The 18,968-nt window shown below is 37.5% G+C and overlaps 6 protein-coding genes and 2 pseudogenes across 12 annotated transcripts; 2 read left to right on the top strand and 6 right to left on the bottom strand.

Moving 5' to 3' along the window:
• Window positions 1-206: 206 nt before the first annotated feature.
• Window positions 207-4,423, bottom strand: LOC104778292 (mitogen-activated protein kinase kinase kinase 3). Of its 7 annotated transcripts, none has more exons than XM_087507089.1 (12): window positions 3,679-4,280; window positions 3,151-3,507; window positions 2,886-2,940; window positions 2,486-2,573; window positions 2,300-2,362; window positions 2,010-2,170; window positions 1,848-1,923; window positions 1,700-1,759; window positions 1,482-1,589; window positions 1,162-1,395; window positions 998-1,080; window positions 207-928 (listed from the first exon to the last, which is right to left on the bottom strand). In XM_087507089.1, the coding sequence occupies exons 2-12, from the start codon at window positions 3,380-3,382 to the stop codon at window positions 673-675; spliced, it is 1,416 nt and encodes a 471-aa protein (XP_087363215.1). In that variant the 5' UTR covers window positions 3,383-3,507; window positions 3,679-4,280; the 3' UTR covers window positions 207-672. The 7 variants fall into 7 exon arrangements, with proteins under 7 accessions (XP_087363215.1, XP_087363213.1, XP_087363214.1 ...); XM_087507087.1 differs by having other exon boundaries at window positions 3,151-3,504; window positions 3,679-4,250; XM_087507088.1 differs by having other exon boundaries at window positions 207-925; window positions 3,151-3,504; window positions 3,679-4,250.
• Window positions 4,424-5,467: 1,044 nt separating this feature from the next.
• Window positions 5,468-6,643, top strand: LOC104778291 (large ribosomal subunit protein eL20z). The gene is made up of 4 exons (XM_010502706.3): window positions 5,468-5,801; window positions 6,021-6,096; window positions 6,203-6,317; window positions 6,400-6,643. Exons 1-4 carry the CDS (start codon window positions 5,594-5,596, stop codon window positions 6,460-6,462), a joined length of 462 nt encoding a protein of 153 aa, XP_010501008.1. The 5' UTR covers window positions 5,468-5,593; the 3' UTR covers window positions 6,463-6,643.
• A 128-nt stretch (window positions 6,644-6,771) lies between these two features.
• Window positions 6,772-8,221, bottom strand: LOC104778290 (putative F-box protein At1g61060). The gene has a single exon (XM_019241081.2). It carries the CDS (start codon window positions 8,201-8,203, stop codon window positions 7,007-7,009), a length of 1,197 nt encoding a protein of 398 aa, XP_019096626.1. The 5' UTR covers window positions 8,204-8,221; the 3' UTR covers window positions 6,772-7,006.
• A 2,570-nt stretch (window positions 8,222-10,791) lies between these two features.
• Window positions 10,792-11,307, bottom strand: LOC147947878 (uncharacterized; annotated as a pseudogene).
• A 504-nt stretch (window positions 11,308-11,811) lies between these two features.
• Window positions 11,812-12,088, bottom strand: LOC109130940 (uncharacterized). The gene is given in 3 exon segments (XM_019241078.2): window positions 11,812-11,909; window positions 11,912-11,977; window positions 11,980-12,088. Coding segments are annotated over 3 exon segments (273 nt in total).
• Window positions 12,089-13,966: 1,878 nt separating this feature from the next.
• LOC109130939 (putative F-box protein At1g53550) lies at window positions 13,967-15,308 on the bottom strand (annotated as a pseudogene).
• Window positions 15,309-15,924: 616 nt separating this feature from the next.
• Window positions 15,925-16,780, top strand: LOC109130937 (uncharacterized). The gene is given in 4 exon segments (XM_019241074.1): window positions 15,925-15,942; window positions 16,657-16,710; window positions 16,713-16,739; window positions 16,742-16,780. Coding segments are annotated over 4 exon segments (138 nt in total).
• Window positions 16,781-17,099: 319 nt separating this feature from the next.
• LOC104778289 (mitochondrial ATP-independent inner membrane protease subunit 1a) lies at window positions 17,100-18,948 on the bottom strand. Its single transcript, XM_010502704.3, has 4 exons — window positions 18,814-18,948; window positions 18,496-18,720; window positions 17,583-17,693; window positions 17,100-17,463 (listed from the first exon to the last, which is right to left on the bottom strand). The coding sequence occupies exons 1-4, from the start codon at window positions 18,946-18,948 to the stop codon at window positions 17,428-17,430; spliced, it is 507 nt and encodes a 168-aa protein (XP_010501006.1). The 3' UTR covers window positions 17,100-17,427.
• Window positions 18,949-18,968: the final 20 nt, after the last annotated feature.

Below are 18,968 nucleotides of genomic sequence, written 5' to 3'. Positions count from 1 at the left end.
TGTTGGTCCAATGAGACTTGCGTCCGTTTTAAGATAAGATAATAAGAAAACTTGTGTAAATTAGATTGAACATGTGGAATTTGTTATGAATAAGATAGTACTAACTTGCATGTTCAACTTTTGTCTGGTTGCTGATTGATGTGTCAACTACTTTTCATTTAACATGAGCTTTTCAATCCGATAAAACAATGACTCAGCGTTAGATAGAGATAAACTTACCATCTCTTTCATAGTGGGAACTTGAAATTCGACAAACTCCTCAACTATGTTCAAACCTAAAACTACTCATGTTTTAATAGAAAATAAACATGATTAATTCAAATTAATGACTTTTTTTTTCTTCTGAAAAGTATATTCACACTGTAAGTTGAAAACAAATGGTTGAATTATCATCTTTTATAAACAACACAACTTACTATCTTTACTTCTCACTCTATAAACTTTGTATTCATTTCGTGTTTCTCTTTACATCTCTCTTTCCCCCTAATTTCTCCTTCTTGTTCCAAAAATCTCCACTTCTAGTAGATACCCCAACACACACAACTATGGTATCATAACTTCGCATTTCCCAGGGTCTAGAGAAGGAGAAGGCCAAAACCAGGGGGAGACACTGTGTTTTATACATGTTCCTTGGGCCTTGTTTATGGTATTTGACTCCCAGGCTCTCGATCTTTACACCAGTCTTGATCTCAAGGGTGTATTCGGTGTTTGAGTCCTGAAACTAGACGGTTCTATCATTGTGTCTTTCTTCATCCTGAAAGGGCTTGCAGCAAACTCTGCTAGGTTGTACCCACTGTCGAGCCCAGGAAATGCGTAAGACGGGTGAGGAGGTGACAGGAAACAACTTTTGTATGCTGGCCCAAGTTGGCGTAAAGGACTTGAACATGGAGATACTGGCAATGATGTGATCGCTCTTACGTTTTCTCTGCTGCAAGAACCAAATACGAGATAAGTTGACAGGAACAAGCGTAGATAGATTGAGCTACAAACCCTTTACCTCGGACTCTTTATAGCTCTAGACAATGGCTGTCTTTGGTAATTATCATGGCTCAATCTCCCTGGATAGGATTCCCTTGTAGGCTGCTCAAGAAGAAATTCAAGTTTTAACTTGGTGGTAGGAAATTAAATTGATCCAGCCCAACATATGCATTATACACATACCAGTGAAAAGGTTCCATCAAAGGAGCGTGGGGCGGCATCTTTGGGCATGCTAGTATTAGCCACTCTTGTTGTATGTACACGTAGAAAAGGGTGATCTAGAAGCTGAGAAGCTGTAGGACGTACTGTCGGATTTCGTTGCAGACAAAGCCTTATAAAATTCTTTGCATCATTTGAAAGGTGATCAGGTATTTCTGGGGTGTCTTTGCTGTTTCCGATTTTGAAAATCGCTGCAACCTGGTAAGAATATTCAGTAAAAACTTCAGAATAATAAAAAGAAGAGTGCACAAAAAATTATATTCAATCTTCAGTATCATCTATACCCCTTCAAACTGGCTCCAAGGTGGCTTTGATGTTGCCATTTCGAGAATAGTACAACCCAAACTCCAGACATCAACTGCATGAGTGTAGCCATTTTGGCTCATCACAACCTGTGAAAGAACGGAAGCATGATATGATTATCTATCAGCTGCAACAACATAATGGCCTTCCACTGCACCACTTGCCAGAGAAAAGTTAAAATTGAGAATAGTGGAACTACCTCGGGTGCCATCCAGTACGGACTCCCTTTGAAAGAAAGCATAGTAGAAAAGGCCGTTACCTGTTGCAGAAAGAAATGGCTATTAGAGCTTCTGCAAGCATAAATTTCAAGAACTACATAATATAAAGGAGATAAAACATATACTTACATGTTTGGCCATCCCAAAGTCTGCCAACTTGATTTCACCATTCGGATCAACTAATATATTTGCTCCTTTGATGTCCCTATTAGAACAAAATCACTCTTTATTAGCGTCCAAGAAGAGACAAAATTAAATTTCATCCAACCTTGAAGATGTCATTTTGAATACCTATGTACTGTATTTCGTCCATGTAAATAGGCAAGCCCAGCGAGAATCTGCCGCGTGTAGTTTTGGATAACAGGTTCAGTGAAAGAACCATACTCCTTAAGTAGTTTATGGATTGAACCACCGGACACATACTCCAAGTAGACGGACAAGGTTTCTTCACTCTACAAGCATAACAATGTCCAGGCCAGGCTTCAATATTGGTTTCTATATAACAATCTTAAGCTGCCTAAACTCAACAAAGCATTATATGATCTCTTCTTTTCCTTAAGCTCACAGATATTGACACATACCAGTTCACTTCCGTAATACTGGACAATATTCGGATGACAAAGCTGGCTAAGCAAATTTATCTCCTGCAAATAGAATAGTGTGGTTAGAGGTGTGAAAAATATTAGAGTATTTCACAATTTCGTTACATAAGAGCTGCAAGTAATCAGATCTTGACATATACAAAAGATGAGGCGAACGAGATAAACCTGATTTAGTTGCTTCAGACATTCTTTTGACGTTTGGTCGTCAGAAATGACCTTGACCTCTTTAATAGCACACATTTTTCCTTTCTCGCTGTAAGATTGGCGAAAACATTATACGATGGAAACAACCAACTTAAAAAGGAGGACGCGACAAAGTTATAATGTAAGGAGCTGGCCTAATAGAAACTTTTGCTTTCTATTGCCTTTATCTAGAAAGCAGGCGAAGTTAACCTTCAAATTTGATCAAATAATTGCGGACATGAACCATTACAAATGTCCCACCAACATAACTAAACAGCGTATCACAGGTAAAACCCTCGCAGGAGCCATAACATATACGGATGTACTCAAGCCCATCACATGTAACATCATCTCTGGATACTTGTTTAAGAGAGCTACTAACCTAGATATCAATAGTAATGGCCTCCGGATCCACAAGATGCAAATATAGTTTCCACCTACGGAGAAAGCTAGCATCAAACAACCTATCTATCTGAACATCGCACATTACATGATCTAGAGAAGTGGGAAGGTTTTGCTAAACCCAAGGTTAGCTAACTAACTCCAGTCACCTAGAAATTAAGCCAACTGACTCATTAAATAAGATGATCCTTATCTAAAACTATCTTTAAGCGAATCAGAGTAGAAAAAAAAACTGATTCTCTCACCTGTTGAACCCTTGATAGACTTGGCCAAAGGTGCCACTCCCCAAAAATTTCCCTTTTTTCCACTTGGAAAACCCTGAAGGAGAGGGCGTCTCGTAACCTCCAACAATCCTGGAACCATGAACAGCAGAAGGGCTTGTAGGAGAAGTAGGGGGTCGAACAGCAGAAGGGCTTGTAGGAGAAGTAGGGGGTCGAGGCAAAGGGTGGCACTCAGAGGAGGACCTTCCATCATCATTCCTCCCTGTAGAAGACTCTAAACTCACGACTCCAGCCAATCGCTGATGCAACGGAGACGTGGGCCTAGTAGTTACTACCTTTGGAGAAGCTCTCTCGTTCAATTTCACATCACAATGACCTCTGCTATATATGCTTAACGAGTTAGAGACACAAAACCCACAATCCAAACAGCAATAAAAACGTAATCTTTGATTGCTAAAGAGGTTCTTGATCCGTACAAGCAATCCAATGGAGTTTTTTTAATATCAATATGTCCTAATTAAAGAAGGGGAAGAGAACAAAGAAAAAGCAAACCTAGACACAACAAGTTGACTCTGATCTTCAGCTGATCCAGAGGAGCTAACGCTAGAAACAGAGGTAGATCCAGAAGTGGATCCGCTCACATGATCTTGATGGATGGAAACAGGAGAGAGGAGAGGACGAGGAAGAGGATGACCTCTCTTCTCTGTAGAATCAGAGTCGAAACCAGAGAAGGCAGAAGAAGAAGCTCCGGCGAATTCACGACTGCAACGAGGTGTAGCAGCACGAGTGGGAGTGAGAGGAGGATCAACAACAACAACACCAACACCACAGCTCTTGATATCTCTGTCTGTGGAGATTCCTCTGCTATTGTTGTTGTTCTTGCAGGACTTTCTTCCCCACCAAGTAGGCATATCACCAAAAAAAAAACTTGAGGAATCTGAATTTTTTGAAAAAGGTGAGATTTTTTAACGGAATCAATCGAAGAAAGGAGAAGATGTAAATTAGGGCATGTAGATAGAGGATACGGAAGAAGATGAAGAAGAAGATTTCATCGGCAAAGAAGAGAGAGAGAGAGAGAGTGGACAGCTAAGCACGAAAGGGTAGTTGGAGAAAGAGAGACACACAAGTTGGGACCTTTTTCACTTATTGTATTTATCTTTCTCTCTTCTCGCCGTCGGATAAACCAACCTGCTCTGCTCTGGTAATTTTTGCTTTAAATATCATATTTTTTTTTCCGTTTTTTTAAAATAAAAAGTTCAATGTTTTGTTTTGTTTCCCTAAAAAGTTAAAATAGAGTATAAAAATGGAATTTTGCGACATGGGTTATAAAAAAAAAAATAATAATAATAAATTAGTTTTGGTTTGTACAAAATTATACTCTATTTAGCTTTTGAAGCTTAATCTATGTTTTAAACACTCACTGGAACTGGACTTCATAAGGTCTATCGCCATACACTACCGAGTCTGTAAACTTACAGCCTGAGTCACAGGCAAGTGTTTCACACTCCACATGCAAAGAAAGTGACTCATACCATTCAAAGGTTCATTCTAAAATGCTATTCTTTTTTTACCAGATATCTCTACATTACCAAAAAGACACATTGATCTATCCAGCTCACGACTACAAATATTTCGCGGTTACACAAAACGCATAATTCACATTAGCTTTTTGAATGTCCCACATAGGACAGGATGGATGGAAAAACAATGCTTTATAAAATCTAAGGGCACCCCGACATCATTACCATTCATCCCCACGATACTAGCGTTATTCTATAAAAACAATTAATTAGGCAAGTATTGCTGGAGAAGAGATGCAACACAATTCACGTCTAGCTAAAGATAAATAAATTAACATTCACATTCATTATGTCAAGTAAAGGTTCTTCCGCTAATTAGTAAGCTAAAGTATTCCATCAGTTCATCATAATAACCTAGATCTGACTTGCGTATACAAAGATGATTGATGTTGCAGTACCAGCACATATATGATATGTGAGTTACAATATACAAAGATGATTGATGTTGCAGTACCAGCACAAATATGATATGTGAGTTACAAGATCATTATAACTACACAATTTATTTATCTTTTCCACTCATCCTTCCCTTCTATATTTTACTAGAAGCCAGTTTATTTGTCCAATATGATGATGTTGCATTCGATAAGATCATTAGAAGATTGTGCAAATTAGATTGAACATGTTACATGTGGGATATATATATTTGTTATGAAGATGATGAAGACAGTAATTGCGTGTTCAACTTTTGTTTGGTTTTGCTGATTGATGTGTCAACTACTTTAATTAACAATTAGCATAACCTAAATAAATTTTTTTCTAACAACAACCAGTCGTCCATGTGTCTGCAGCCACGTGTCTAATTTGCTACAACCTTAAATCTTATTAAACTAACAATAATGAGATAGAGAGAGAGATAGAGAGGATAAAGAATTTGAAAAGAGAGAATGAGCAAAGAAAAAGACAAAAACAGAGGAGCTTCTCCTTCATCTTACGGCACGTTTCAAGGTGTCCCTACTTATCCTCCTCCGCCGTATCCTCATCCTCCGTCGCATCATCCGGTTACCGGATTTCCTCAGCCGTCTCCACCTCCGGGAGCAGCTTGTCACGACATTTCCGTTCATCAATACATTCAAGAACATCAAACCGTTCCCGGTAAGTAACGATCTCCGAATATCAGATTTTCAAGATGAAAAGTTTAAACTTTGTTTCATCTTTCGTCAACCCTTTTTGATAGTATCTCCATAGTTACTGAAAAAGGTTCCAATTTGAAAGGTTACAAAATCAGATCTCTATAGTAAAAGTCACTTCTAAAAGCTCTCTTTCTGTGTTCACAAAGCTTTAAAAGCAGCAAATGTGTAACTAAATTTGCAGGTTACCCTGTTTCTGAAGGAATACCTGCAAGAGAAAACCGTCTTCCTTGTTGTGGTCTTGGCCTCGGTTGGTTCTTGTAAGTTTTTTTTTTTTTTGTTTTCTAAGCAATCTCAAATTAGCTACTAGCTAGACTTGGTTTTAATACATTTTAGTCTGAAAGAACTCAAGTTTTTTTTGTTAAGGTTCATCATTGGTTTTCTCCTTGGTGCAATCCCATGGTACATAGGCGTATTCACTCTAGTGTGTGCTAGGATCGATCCGCGAGAGAAACCAGGATACATAGCTTGTACCATCGCAGTGAGTCTTTCACACTAGAAGATTACTGCGTTTATACATTAATCGTTAACATGATCAGGTGTTTTACACTTTACTTTCACAGGCTGTTGTTGCTACAGTTGCCATAGTTCTTGGTGTCATGGGTGGAAGAGGAGCCTGGTCGTGAAGTGTCGAAATTAAAACATTGTTCATCAAGTATCATGAATGTGTACATCTATCGGAGAAACTGTGTTTTTTTTTTGTTGTTGTTGTTGTTATTAGTAGGAGCGATTTAAGTGTGTCTGTGCATGATGTAATGTATTACAATGGAAATGTATTTGCAATAAAATCAACAGTTGTTTTGACTTGACAGAAGATTTGAAAATATTTTTTTCATGGGGACAAATGAACCTCATATTGACTTTTCAAACTTAACTTTTGGTTAGGCAGAGGATTGAAATAAAGTTAGGATTTTTGTTTTACTCTGCAGAGTTAGTTCTAAAGACAAAATATTTCAAATTTAGATCCCTCAAGCAAGTTGTCAACCAATTTAAGGCAGAACAGGAAGTAGCTCATTGTGTGTTTCCTCTACTTCTGATAGGAAAACAAAAAAGAACAAAGAAAAACGAAACAGAGAAAATACTAATAACTTGGAAATACACAACAGAAAAAAAAATAGAGACAAAAGATAGATAATGTGATAAGTTCTGTCTGAGAGGCAGTATAAACACTTACATAAGCGTCAAATCCTCTACGTAATTTGGAAATGCGTGAACCCAACACCCACTATGCAATACAGGAGCTTCAATTTTCACTCTTGTGACAATGTTGGTCTCGAGGTTGTAGTAAAAGATGAATAAAGGATCTTCTGGAAAGCATGGGCAAAGCACAATTTCGCAACTCCCAATCATTCCAACAACACTTGCAAAATGCAGCAATGGATTAAGCATTTGGTAGATATGCTTTGACCATTTATGTCTCTGTGCATCCTCCAAAACCCACAACTCAAAAATATTATCGAAACAATCACAACGACAAGCACCTAATTTACCCTTGTAGTCGATCAAAGTGAAACGGAAAGAATCCACCCTTATTAGTGACATGTCTTGATCAAAGTTAGTAAAACTAAAAGTCTCAGACCTAACATCAAAGCAAGCGATGGCACTACAGTGGATTTTTCCCTTTTGGAACACTGCTGGATAATACAAAAAACCATTGATGCATATCGTCTTGTCATCGTCTATACGATGATGAATTGTGCAACACTGGATCTTTCTCCATAAGAGGTTTTTATTTCCAGTCCCTAATGTTAGAACTCGATACTGACCAAAGTAGCGTGTGTTAAAGAACGAGTTGTTCAAAAACGAGGTGATACGCAATATCTTGAGCTCTTTGTCTATAGGATCATACCCAAAAGAATGTTTATCATATGCGTTTGACCGACACTCTGACTTGGTTTCATTTATTCCCAGTTTAGGCAAGGCTAAATACTCTCCTGTGATGGGATTACAAATCACCGCCACTTTTGAACCATTCTCAAGAACATGTTGGCGACAGACCAATCCGCCAACCGGAGGACGACACACACCGAAATCTGACCCACGTGTCCTATGACTATGATGAAAGGTGGCTACAAGAGATGTGTTCTGATCCGGATTTTGAGGCTGAGGTGAAGAGTAAAAGAACAGACTTCCTTCATATTCGATGATGAAAAGGATCCGGGGTGGAGCCTGGGACTTGATCGGGAATAAGATCTTGTAATTTGGATGGCGAATTATGGACGACCAGAGCTTAGATACGCAACGACATTGAGCTAAAGACTCCACTGGCAATCTCGACAAGATATTACTGATGAAGAGATCAACAGGGATCAGATCTAAGTATTCTGTCTCTTCTCTAGAGGTTGAAGAAGACCTCCGTTGATTCATGGTGGATAATAGATTGAAGGGCACGCTAGGTTTGGTGGCTCTCTCGCTTGCTTTATTACTTTCCATAAGTTGGGGTTTTTTAAGGCCCAATATTATTTTCTGGGCGGCACCATACACTACTCCTTCATTGTGGCCCACTTGTAAACGATTAACCAATGGAAAAAATGTCGTTAAAATCCCCAAGTTTATGTTTTGGTTGATTTTAATCACAAAGTCTATGTTTGGAGGAATAAAACACTAACTATCTGTTGACTTCAAAATAAATCTCAAATTTTTGTTGACTTAGCCATTTGAGGCACCACGTTAAGTGGTCAAACGGGGCAATTAAACGGGGTTGATTATCCGTTAACGATTTCCGTTTATAACAAAACGACGCCGGTTCTATATCTCTAAAACCCCTAAATTGAGAATCGATTTCTCATTTCTCCCAATTGACAAACCCTAATTTCTCATTTCCCCCAACTTCAATTATCCCGATTGTTCAATTTATCTCTCTTATTAGATTTATCTCTCTTATTCGATTTCTCTCTTCTTCTTCGAGTTGACGAGATGAGTTCTAGCTCAGAGATATCAGTGGTAGCTTCGTTTGACCGTGGAGTGCCATCGAAGTGTGTTTGTGGAGCCAGTGTAATGATCTTTACATCAAGAACTGAAGAGAATCCTGGTCGACTGTTCTTCAGGTGTATAACAAAAAGGGATCTAAGCTCGTGGACAAATAAAAGAGATGTAAGCAGTCACTAAGAAATTCAATGTTGATTATCTATGCAATGGTAAGTAATGGTGTTTGTTTTTGCAACAGAGTCACTTGTTTCCATTTCCATTCCCCTGATTATCATCTTCCTCTCCGTTGAGGTCTTCTTCGACACCAGCTTCGTACCCAGTATCATCACAATCTTCGTCGCCACCAACCTCACAATCATCTCCACTAACGACATCAAATTCTTCAAAGGGACAACAATCACGCTCTTCTAAAGGAAGAGGCTCACTTAAGGGACTAGAATTATACGGAATAATTGCAGTACTTACCCCGCCAGCCAATTCGGGAACAGTCGACTCGGGAGCGTTCAAACCAGGAGCAGTCGACTCGAGAGCAATTGAACCGTGAGCAATAGACTCGTGAGCAGAGGATTCACCAGCATTATCAGGCTTCTTCCGTTTAGGACGACGAGTAGCAATCTTCTTTCTCGGAGTCATTGATGAATCGATTAGGGTTTCTGATTTGGGATAATTGAAATCGATTAGGGTTTGTCAATTGGGGGAAATGAGAAATCGATTAGGGTTTGTCGGGTTTACAAGATAAATAAACCGGCGTCGTTTTGTTGTAAACGGAAATCGTTAACGGATAATTAACCCCGTTTAATTGCTCTGTTTGACCACTTAATGTGGTGCCTCAAATAGCTAAGTCAACGAAAGTTTGGGATTTATTTTGAAGTCAACAGATAGCTAGTGTTTTATTCCTCCAAACACAGACTTCATGATTAAAATCAACGAAAACATAAATTTGGGAATTTTAATGACATTTTTCCCATTAACCAATCTTACATTTACAAACAAAAAAAATTACTTCTCCAGCTTGTAGAACCGGAAAAATGGCAAAAAACAACTTCAATTATTTGCCAAACGCTTTTTCATACCTAAACTTTAACATAATGCAAATAACAACTTGAACAGTGCTAAAATTCAAATTTGCTACCTGAACTATATGAAATGTTGTCACTTTAAACATATGTTCCAACGATATTAAGTTGAAGTTTAACGGTGCAGAGTCACACAACCTTTAGTGTCCACAAGGCACTAGGACTAACTAAAACGTCGTTGTTTTAGCCATTTCGTAGCAACCATAACACACCCAAAAATAACTAAAACAACATCGTTTCAATCAATCTCATTGCCACATAGACACCACGACTCGTATGACTCAACACTGTTAAACTCTCACTTAACACCGTTCGAACATATGTTGAAATGGACAACAATATCTATAGTTTAGGTAGCAAATTTGAATTTTAACACAGTTCATGCCGTTATTTGCAAGGTATTGAACTCTAGGTATGAAAAAGCATTTAGCAAATAGTTAGGGTTGATTTTGGTCATTTTCCCCTTATATAACCACACTTCTTTCAAATGTGTGTAATTTAAATAAACAAAACCAAAAACGTGAGATGGAGTTAGGTTTCTTCTATACAAAGGTTTGTAAGAGCGAGCAATTCCATAATTCGATGATCATATTTCTTCTCGTTTTCATGAAATATGATATATTCAAACCCCAATTTGTTCATGTTAATAAATATTTATATGAATTTAATTTGTTCGTCTTTTAAATCTGCGTTTTAATTTTATAAACTTAGGTTCTAATAAGTAGAATTAGGCGACGACTAGGAAAACGTTGGTGGTAATCCATTGGGGCTAGGCTCAATCCACGAGACGAACCAGGAAATCAATCATCAATGTTAAATATTTAGAGTGCTACGTACGCAGTCCAAATCTTGTAATCTTATTTTTCTAAATTAGCACTGACATAGGCTTGCACAAGAAATCAAGCATCCATTACCAAAAAGCCAAAACCTTGTTTTGTTAAATATTTCGTATTAACAACTCTGTTCTAAGATTTTTAAAAAGATCCATAAAAGACGAACAAAGTATAGGGCAGAATCTCTGATTTCAGACATGACATAATAAACATATAAAATATTGAGAGAGAGACGGCTCCACTATATTGGATACAAATTTTGGCCGGGTGAAATTGGGAACTAGCATATGATGCAGGCTCACAGCCACTACAAAGTTTGGAAATGTGTAAAGTCGTACAATAGTAAAACTATTGTGATGTACAACACAATCTCGCTACTAGAAATCATTCCAGCAAACAATCATATGTTTTTCGTTATTGATCTTTGATGGATAATACAAAACACCATTAATTGATGCATATCCCAATCCCACTATCGCTTAGAGGACACTGAATTGTGCACAATTTGATATTTCTCCATATAAGATATCAATTTTTTCAGTCCCTTACTGTGAGAACTTGATACTCAGTGGACCATAGACTAACCATTAAGTTGTTTTTTTTTAGCTCTAATGCATGTATCAAGAAAATCCATAGCATTAAGGATAATACGCAATACCTTAAGCTGTTTGTCGATTGGATCAAACCCACTCAGTTTGGGTAAGGTTAAAGACTCTCCTGTGATGGGGATTAGTTAAAACGAGCAAGATGCTACATCGTAATTCAAAATCCAAGTCAAGCATCTTAGGAATTCTTACATCGAAAAGTTAGATTGAAATAACTCGTCTGATGACTCTTATCATGATAATCTCACAGCATGTTTGTAAAAACAGTTTAATTTATTACCAATTACAATTTTGAACTTTGACCGGTTCAGGAATCAATCACCAATGTCAAACAAGCAAGATGCTACGTAGTCCAAATCTTCTAACTCCTTTTGTCATCTAGAATAGTAATATTAGTATATTAATATTACCACTGAAATATCCATACCACAATAGGCTTGCACAACAAATCAAGCATCCATTACAAAAAAAAAAAAAAAAAAATCTAGTTCTGCATGTTATATATTTCGGAACAAAATCTCTGTTCACTACCTCTAAGATAAAAGAAAATTCATCAAAGGACGAACAAAATATAGGGCAGAATCTATGATTTCAGACATGACCAAAAGAAACATGTAAAAAATCATCGATCGAGAGATAGAGACTGCTCCATTACATTGAATTTAAATTTTGGCCGGGTGAAATTGGGTACTAGCATATGATGCAAGAACCCATTTGGATCGGCCGTAACACACAACAACATAAAGAAGAAAAAACAAACAATAAAAATAAGGTTTGGTTCTTGATCAACGAAACGTGAGATCTTCTCATCCGACTTGCAATAATGAAGATTACTTGCAAGAGGGAATCGAGAAAAGACCAATATGTGTTTTATTTTATGCCCGCAACGGAACAAGAACAGCCTTGTAACCTCGCTGCTCTGATCTCTCAAAGGCACTTTGTATCTAACCCTTTTTTTTTGGTAAGCACTTTATATTTAACCCTAATTATGGCGGCGATGTTTATAATATAAGCGCAAGAAGAAGAAGACCTTCAGTGTTTTGAATTATCTATTCTACCCTTCAGCCTTTTTTTTTTTAACTTATCTTCGTATTCTGTGATTAGGTTATCCTTGGAGACTTGCTGCTTACGTTTTCTCATGATGAATTAAAACCCTAGATTTTGGATCTGTGATCATGGGATGAGATCGTAGATTCTGAAAAACAGGGAATTAGGAAACTGAATCCTACTAGAGTCTTCTATCTCATGCTCCATAAGTTGGGCTTTATTTAGGTCTCAAATACCTACTCACTAATTGCTGGCCCCAATCACTCCTCTTGTTTTTATACTACAAAATAATACATGAATTCTTTTATCTTTTTGAATAGCCAGATTAAAAGATTAAACACGTATATGGTACTTCGCTTCTTCTTGGAGTTTTTAAGGCGTCTCCATGCTAATTTTACAACATCAAGTGAAAAAAGGACATGTTGTTTCGTCAAGTATGGGCTTTATCGACAATCCCTTCCCATCCTATGGTGTTCCCTTCACCTTCCCTATATAGCAACCTAGACTTTCTATATGGGTGTGGTAGAGACTCTGGTGCAACTGATGAAAACTTGAGGACGTTCCCGTGGATGATGTGGTACATCTAGAAGGCAAGAAATAAGAAAGTGTTTGAAAATATTTCTGAGTCTCCGCAAAATACACCGGAGAAAGCTATCCAAGAAGAAGAAGTTTGGAGAAGAGCAAATAACAGAGGCGTAGCACCAGCGGTAGTCGAAGCATGCATACCTTCGAGCCCAATTTCTCAAGAATCTCTTGTATGCTTTATAGATGGATCTTGGCACACAGAGGTGGATAGAAGTGGGCATGGATGGATTGCGTCTATGGGTAATAGAATCCTGCACATGGGGCTAAAAGGATCGCGCAGGAGCTTATCCCCATTACATGCAGAGTTAGATACCCTTATTTGGGCTATGGAGTGCTTATTAGTGTTGGACTTGGATAAAACTCTTTTTGCTACGGATTGTTCAGACCTCCTAAGGATGACGTCTAATGTCGAGGATTGGCCGACCTTTTCATCAGAATTGAAGAATTTTACTCATTTCAGAGATAGATTTGTTCATTTTAGTATTAGATATATTTCCCGAGATGAAAATATCCGTGCCGATAAACTTGCGAAATGTGCAAGAGCACGAGGTTTCTGTTTTTCCCATGTAAGCTCATCGGTACCTAACTGGCTCTTTCTCGAAGAGAGTCAACTCCGATAACTTAATATATGGGGTTTGACTGTCAAAAAAAAAAAAAAAAAAAAGGACATGTTGTTTGTACTCCAGTACTTCCTGGTTACACGAATGATAATTTCGAGTTTTGAGTAGATCAGAAAACAGTCAAACACAAACACTAAATTAGTCCTAACTCCTAAGCCTACGAGTTTTGCATAGTGGCATCCATTGGTGCTTTGAGAATCCTTAAGCCATAACAACTAAGATCGAGACTGCTACCAAATATAACTAAAAGACACTGTAAGCTGACAACTTTTTTGGTTCAATGAGTTCAACAAACAAACTAAACAAACTGTGTTTCTGTAACTAAGAAGAGAAATTGTAACATAAAAAAAAAAGACGCGGGACAAAAAAAAAAAAAAAGACAAAAAATATAGATGATGTGATTAGTTATGTCTGGATCTTTGGGAGAAGTTAACACTTAGATAGGCGTCAGATCCTCGTCAAAGTCTGAAAATGTGTAAAATCTAGAATAGGAAAACTCTTTAAATATTGGAACTTCAAGTCTCACTCTTGTGATAATTCCGCTCTCGAGATTGTAGTAATAAATGAAGAAAGGCTCTTGTACATTGCGTGGTTACTGTTAAATTTGAGTTTATTTTGGACTTTCAACTAAAAACTAATTGGCAATTAGTGGATTGACTCTAATCCTTTATATATTAATGATAGTCTCTTTAAACATCGGATGTGGGACTTGGTTTGTATCCCAACAGGTACAACACAATCTCGCCACTAGAAACCATTCCTGCAAGGCTTATAGAGCTCGCTGCACGGGGCATTTGTGTTTGGTAGATATGCTTTGACCATCTATGTTCCTCGACATCCTCCAAAACCCACAACTTAACAAGAAGATTATCGTAAATAGTACAATTACAAACACCTAATTTACCTTTGTAATCGATCAGGGTAGAAGTGTAAGGATATGAGATGCATGTTGCCAAGTCTTCTTGATCAATGTCAGTAAAACTGAAATTCTCAAACCTAACATCAAAGCAAACAATCATACGTTTTTCGTTATTGATCTTTGTTGGATAATACAAAACACCGTTGATGCATATCCCACTAACGCTTAGAGGACACTGAATTGTGCTGCATTGGATATTTCTCCATATGAGAGATCCATTTCCAGTCCCTATTGTGAGAACTTGATAATCAGTACTGGACGACCACTCGTGTGAGCCATTACGCAACCAGGTAATACGCAATACCTTAAACTGCTTATCGATTGGATCAAACACAAAAGAATATCTTTCTCCTCTGTTCCTCCTCTCTGGGTGCACCCCCTCCTCCAATATTCTCAGTTTGGGTAAGACTAAAGACTCATGTGCAGGGGTTAAAAACCACCGCCACTGAATAATTGTTTTCGATATGATGGTGACAGACCAGTCCGCGGATAGGGCGACAGAACTGAAAGAAGTTTGAGCTACTGATCCTATGATGAGGAGCTGCTACCAGAGACGAGTTCATATTCGGCTTCTGAGGTGAAGAGTTGAAGGAATACTCTTGAATATTTTTGCAAGCGAAAAGGAGACGCGGTGGAGCAGGGAACTTGATAGGGAACAGCAGGGTGTAATTTGGACGGCGAATTTGGATGACCACTGCTTTGATACACAACGACACCTTGTTATAGACTTTAGAGATAATCTTGACAAGATATGGATGAAGAGATCAACAGATATCAAATTAAAGCTTGAAGATCCTTTATTGGATCCGGCTACGCTTAGTTTATTCTCCGTGCCTTGCTGCTTACGTTCACTCGTCATGGTGGATGAAATCCTAGATAAAAAAAAAAAACTGGAGAAAACTGTCCGGTTGTTATTTTCTTTTACATCCTTAAAATACTCTAATAAATCACATAAGTCACCTGACCAATCATATTTTGCCATATCGATTGTGCCCTTCTTCTATTTCAAAGGATCAACGAAAAATAAAATTAAATACAAATTCAATAAAAGAATATAAAAGTTAAACGTAAAACAACTTCATTCTTATTTTCTCACACGATTTCATGATCTTCTTAAAATCGTTCATCATCCAAAGGTTCATCTTCCGGTTAACTCATATTTATCTCAAATATGACTCGGCATTCTCACAAAAAATGTGAAGTAATTTAAATACCTAGCTAAGAAGACTTGTGTCAATCGAGATTGTTTGGATCTTAATCGGCCAGAATACATGTATGTTCTGTTCTGTGAATAACCTTACTTGTATTCTGGATTTTATGTAACCATTTTGGCTTTAATATAGCCACGTTAATGAATCAATCCTAACAAGGGGAAATCATCATATTATATTCCATGAACCTGTCTCATTTTTGTTTCTTTTCTTTCTCTTTCTATAGTTTTCTTTTCTCAATCTCTTTTCAATGGGTGTGCGGCAATGGAACGAGCTCATGGGGTAAACTAACATCAAATCCCACATACAAATAACTTCGATCTTGACGATGATAAATTATGTTGCTTGGCGAGGCTTGCACAACAAAGCAAGCATCAATTACCAAAAAACAACAGTATACATTTTGTGAAGAAAACTTGACCTCGGTCAATCAGTGGATATTTGCCTGATAGGATGGAGTTAATAAATTTGAAATGACGCCAGAAGCGCTTATGTAGTGAAGAAAGCAGACTTGGAATTATCAAGCAAGATATGTTTCAGAATGTACCAAGTAAAACCAAGCGAGCATATACAAATTTTACCAATGAGATTCACATATACAATTTTAACCAACGAGACACCAAACCTCCGGATAATATTAATAAATAAAAAAAACAGTCTTTTCTATCATAGTGTCATCGATTGATACTAAACAAACAAAAATGTAGGGCAGAATCTCTGGTTTCAGTCATGACATAATAAACATGTTAAAAAAAAACCATAGACAGAGAGAGAGAGACTGCTCCACTACAATTGAATATAAATCTTAGCCGGGTGAAATTGGGAACTAGCATTAGACGACGCAAGAACCCATTTGGATCGGCCGTATCACATAAACAAAAAAGAAATAAAAACGATTCAAAAAAAAAAAAGATTTGGTTCCTCTGATCATAGAAATGTGAGATCTTTTCTTCCGATTTGCGATTATGAAAGATTAATTGCAAGAAGAGATAAAAGAAAAGATCATTGGGTTTTGATTTATGCCCGCAACGGAACAAGAACAGCATTGTAAATCTCGCTGCTCTGATCTCTCAAAGGCACTTTGGATTTTAACCCTAGTTGCGGCGATGTGTATTTATAAGCCCCAAGAAGATGATGAAGAAGAAGCTTCGAATTGTCTCTTTTACCCTTAGACCTATTTTTTAACCTATCTTTGTATTCTCTGAAAGAGTCAATAACTTCAAAAATTTTCCAAATATTACCTATATTTTTTGAATTTTCTGTTTAGTCCTCCAAATCAGCTGCGAATTAACGCTACTCTCTTGCAATTGATTTCCAATGCTCTCCTCTATAGTTTGCATTGGAAAAGAAAAGAGATAGAAGAATGTCGGTATGTACTTAGTTCTTGAAACACTTAATTTTTTTTCTCTTCACTTAACACTTTTATCTTGAGAGTTCACTTAAATGCTAAAAAAAAATCCGTAGCATCAACTTGTAAATATCATCAGAACAAGCTCTACTCTCGGCCTCTGTCTTAAGTCAAATACTATAACTAGCTAGATACTACAAATCTCAGCTCTTTAAGCTATCTCTCAAAACACTTGTTAGTCACTGTATTATCTCCGGGTCATCGTTTTCAAAATAAGTGAAGATCAAATACAGAGAGAAAATAAATGTGTATCCAAGAAACAATAAAACCGCTCGGATAATCCTTCTTTGACGCGTCATTTTTGCGGAAGAAACCGATACCGCACAGAGACAACCTCAATGTCTCTATGAATATGATCGTCATCTCAATGACCCAAAGTATTCCGGTGGCCAGACCTAGAGAAGCAAACACATAGGTTACTACTGTAAATATTATTGTCACTGTATCATTCATAATAGCTTGATATAGCTAGAAATTTTGAGAGATAAAAAATGTCAGATTAGAAAGATTTTACCCGCAGAAGAGCTTTTCCTTCGATGAGACTGTAAGGTATAGGTCCAAAATGGCGTGAATCAGTTGAAGCATACAAGTTATCTCCCTGAATCCAAACATGACCTTTTGGAATCTATTACACAAGAAAACACAAGACCCTTAAATCAGACAAGCTTTGGTTGGTCGTCGTAGTCCAGAGATATAATACAACAGCAGAAAGCCTAAATGCTATAACGACTCTGAAGCCAACTTTAACCGAAACCAGTCACCAGCAAATGATTCACATTCTAGAGTATCGAAATCATAAATCATAACCAAATAAACCCCAAGTTGTAGAAACTTGCAAATTGCATCTTTTTACCATAAACCCTTAATGCTATATAGCTACTATGGAATCGATTTTAACCGGAACCAGTATCTACCAATCCGTTACTTAGTAAATCATCTCCAATCATCAATCATACCCTAAACCCTAAGTTTGCAAATTCCACCTAGTGTTACCTTAAACCCTAAATGCTATGACTAGTCTGAAATTGAATTCAACGAATCCAGTAACCAGCAAAGCTTTGTATTCTAGACCATCGAAATTATCAATGATACACAAGACGCCATAAAACCCTATAAATTTGCACATTCCATCTCCTTTTCTACCCTAAACCCTTAATGCTATCACTACTCCGAAATCAGCTTTAGATCGAAACCAGTAACTAGCAATTGCTTCACCTTCTAAACCATCTCATATCATCAATCATACACAGATAAACCCTAAACCCTATAAAATTTTCACAGCTAAAATTACTCTGAAATCGACTTCAATAAGCAATGCCTAAACCCTAGATTCTTTTGCAAAATTTTAGGTTCAATCAAATCGTTTAACCAAAAATGCAACAAAAAGATTGAATTTTTAAAATAGAGAGATGGCTCAATGAGCATACCACAACGCTGACTGAGCAATCACCAACCAATGGGTCAGCAGAGAAAGTGAGTCTGTCGCCTTCTAAACCCAAGATTCGCTTTGTCACCATCCTGTTTGGGTCTCTCGGAGATCGAACCAACACAACGTCACCGAGCCCAATCTTACCGAACCGGTGTGATAAATGTTCCGCCAAAATAACATCGCCGGTGAGATTAAGCGTCGGAAGCATACTTGGACCTTGAACCTAATTAAAACCCCAAATTCAAACTAAAAATTTAAGATTTCGTGGAAGAGATAACAGATTCAAATTGGCGCTTGGTTACAAATAATTACAGACGTGGGTCGAGGAGATTATGTAACGATCGGTGACATGAAGCAAGCAGAGAAACTTGGCTACGATTGATACATTCTCGAACGCTTCCTTCGCTGTTCCACGCCATTGATTCAGAAAACTCAGCACTCTCGTTCTCATCTCTCTCTCTCTCTCTCGGA

Source organism: Camelina sativa, chromosome 3, assembly GCF_030686135.1.
Source record: "Camelina sativa cultivar CO46 ecotype springtype chromosome 3, ASM3068613v1".
Taxonomy (NCBI): Eukaryota; Viridiplantae; Streptophyta; class Magnoliopsida; order Brassicales; family Brassicaceae; genus Camelina; species Camelina sativa.
This window is presented reverse-complemented; position numbering and strand designations above follow the sequence as displayed.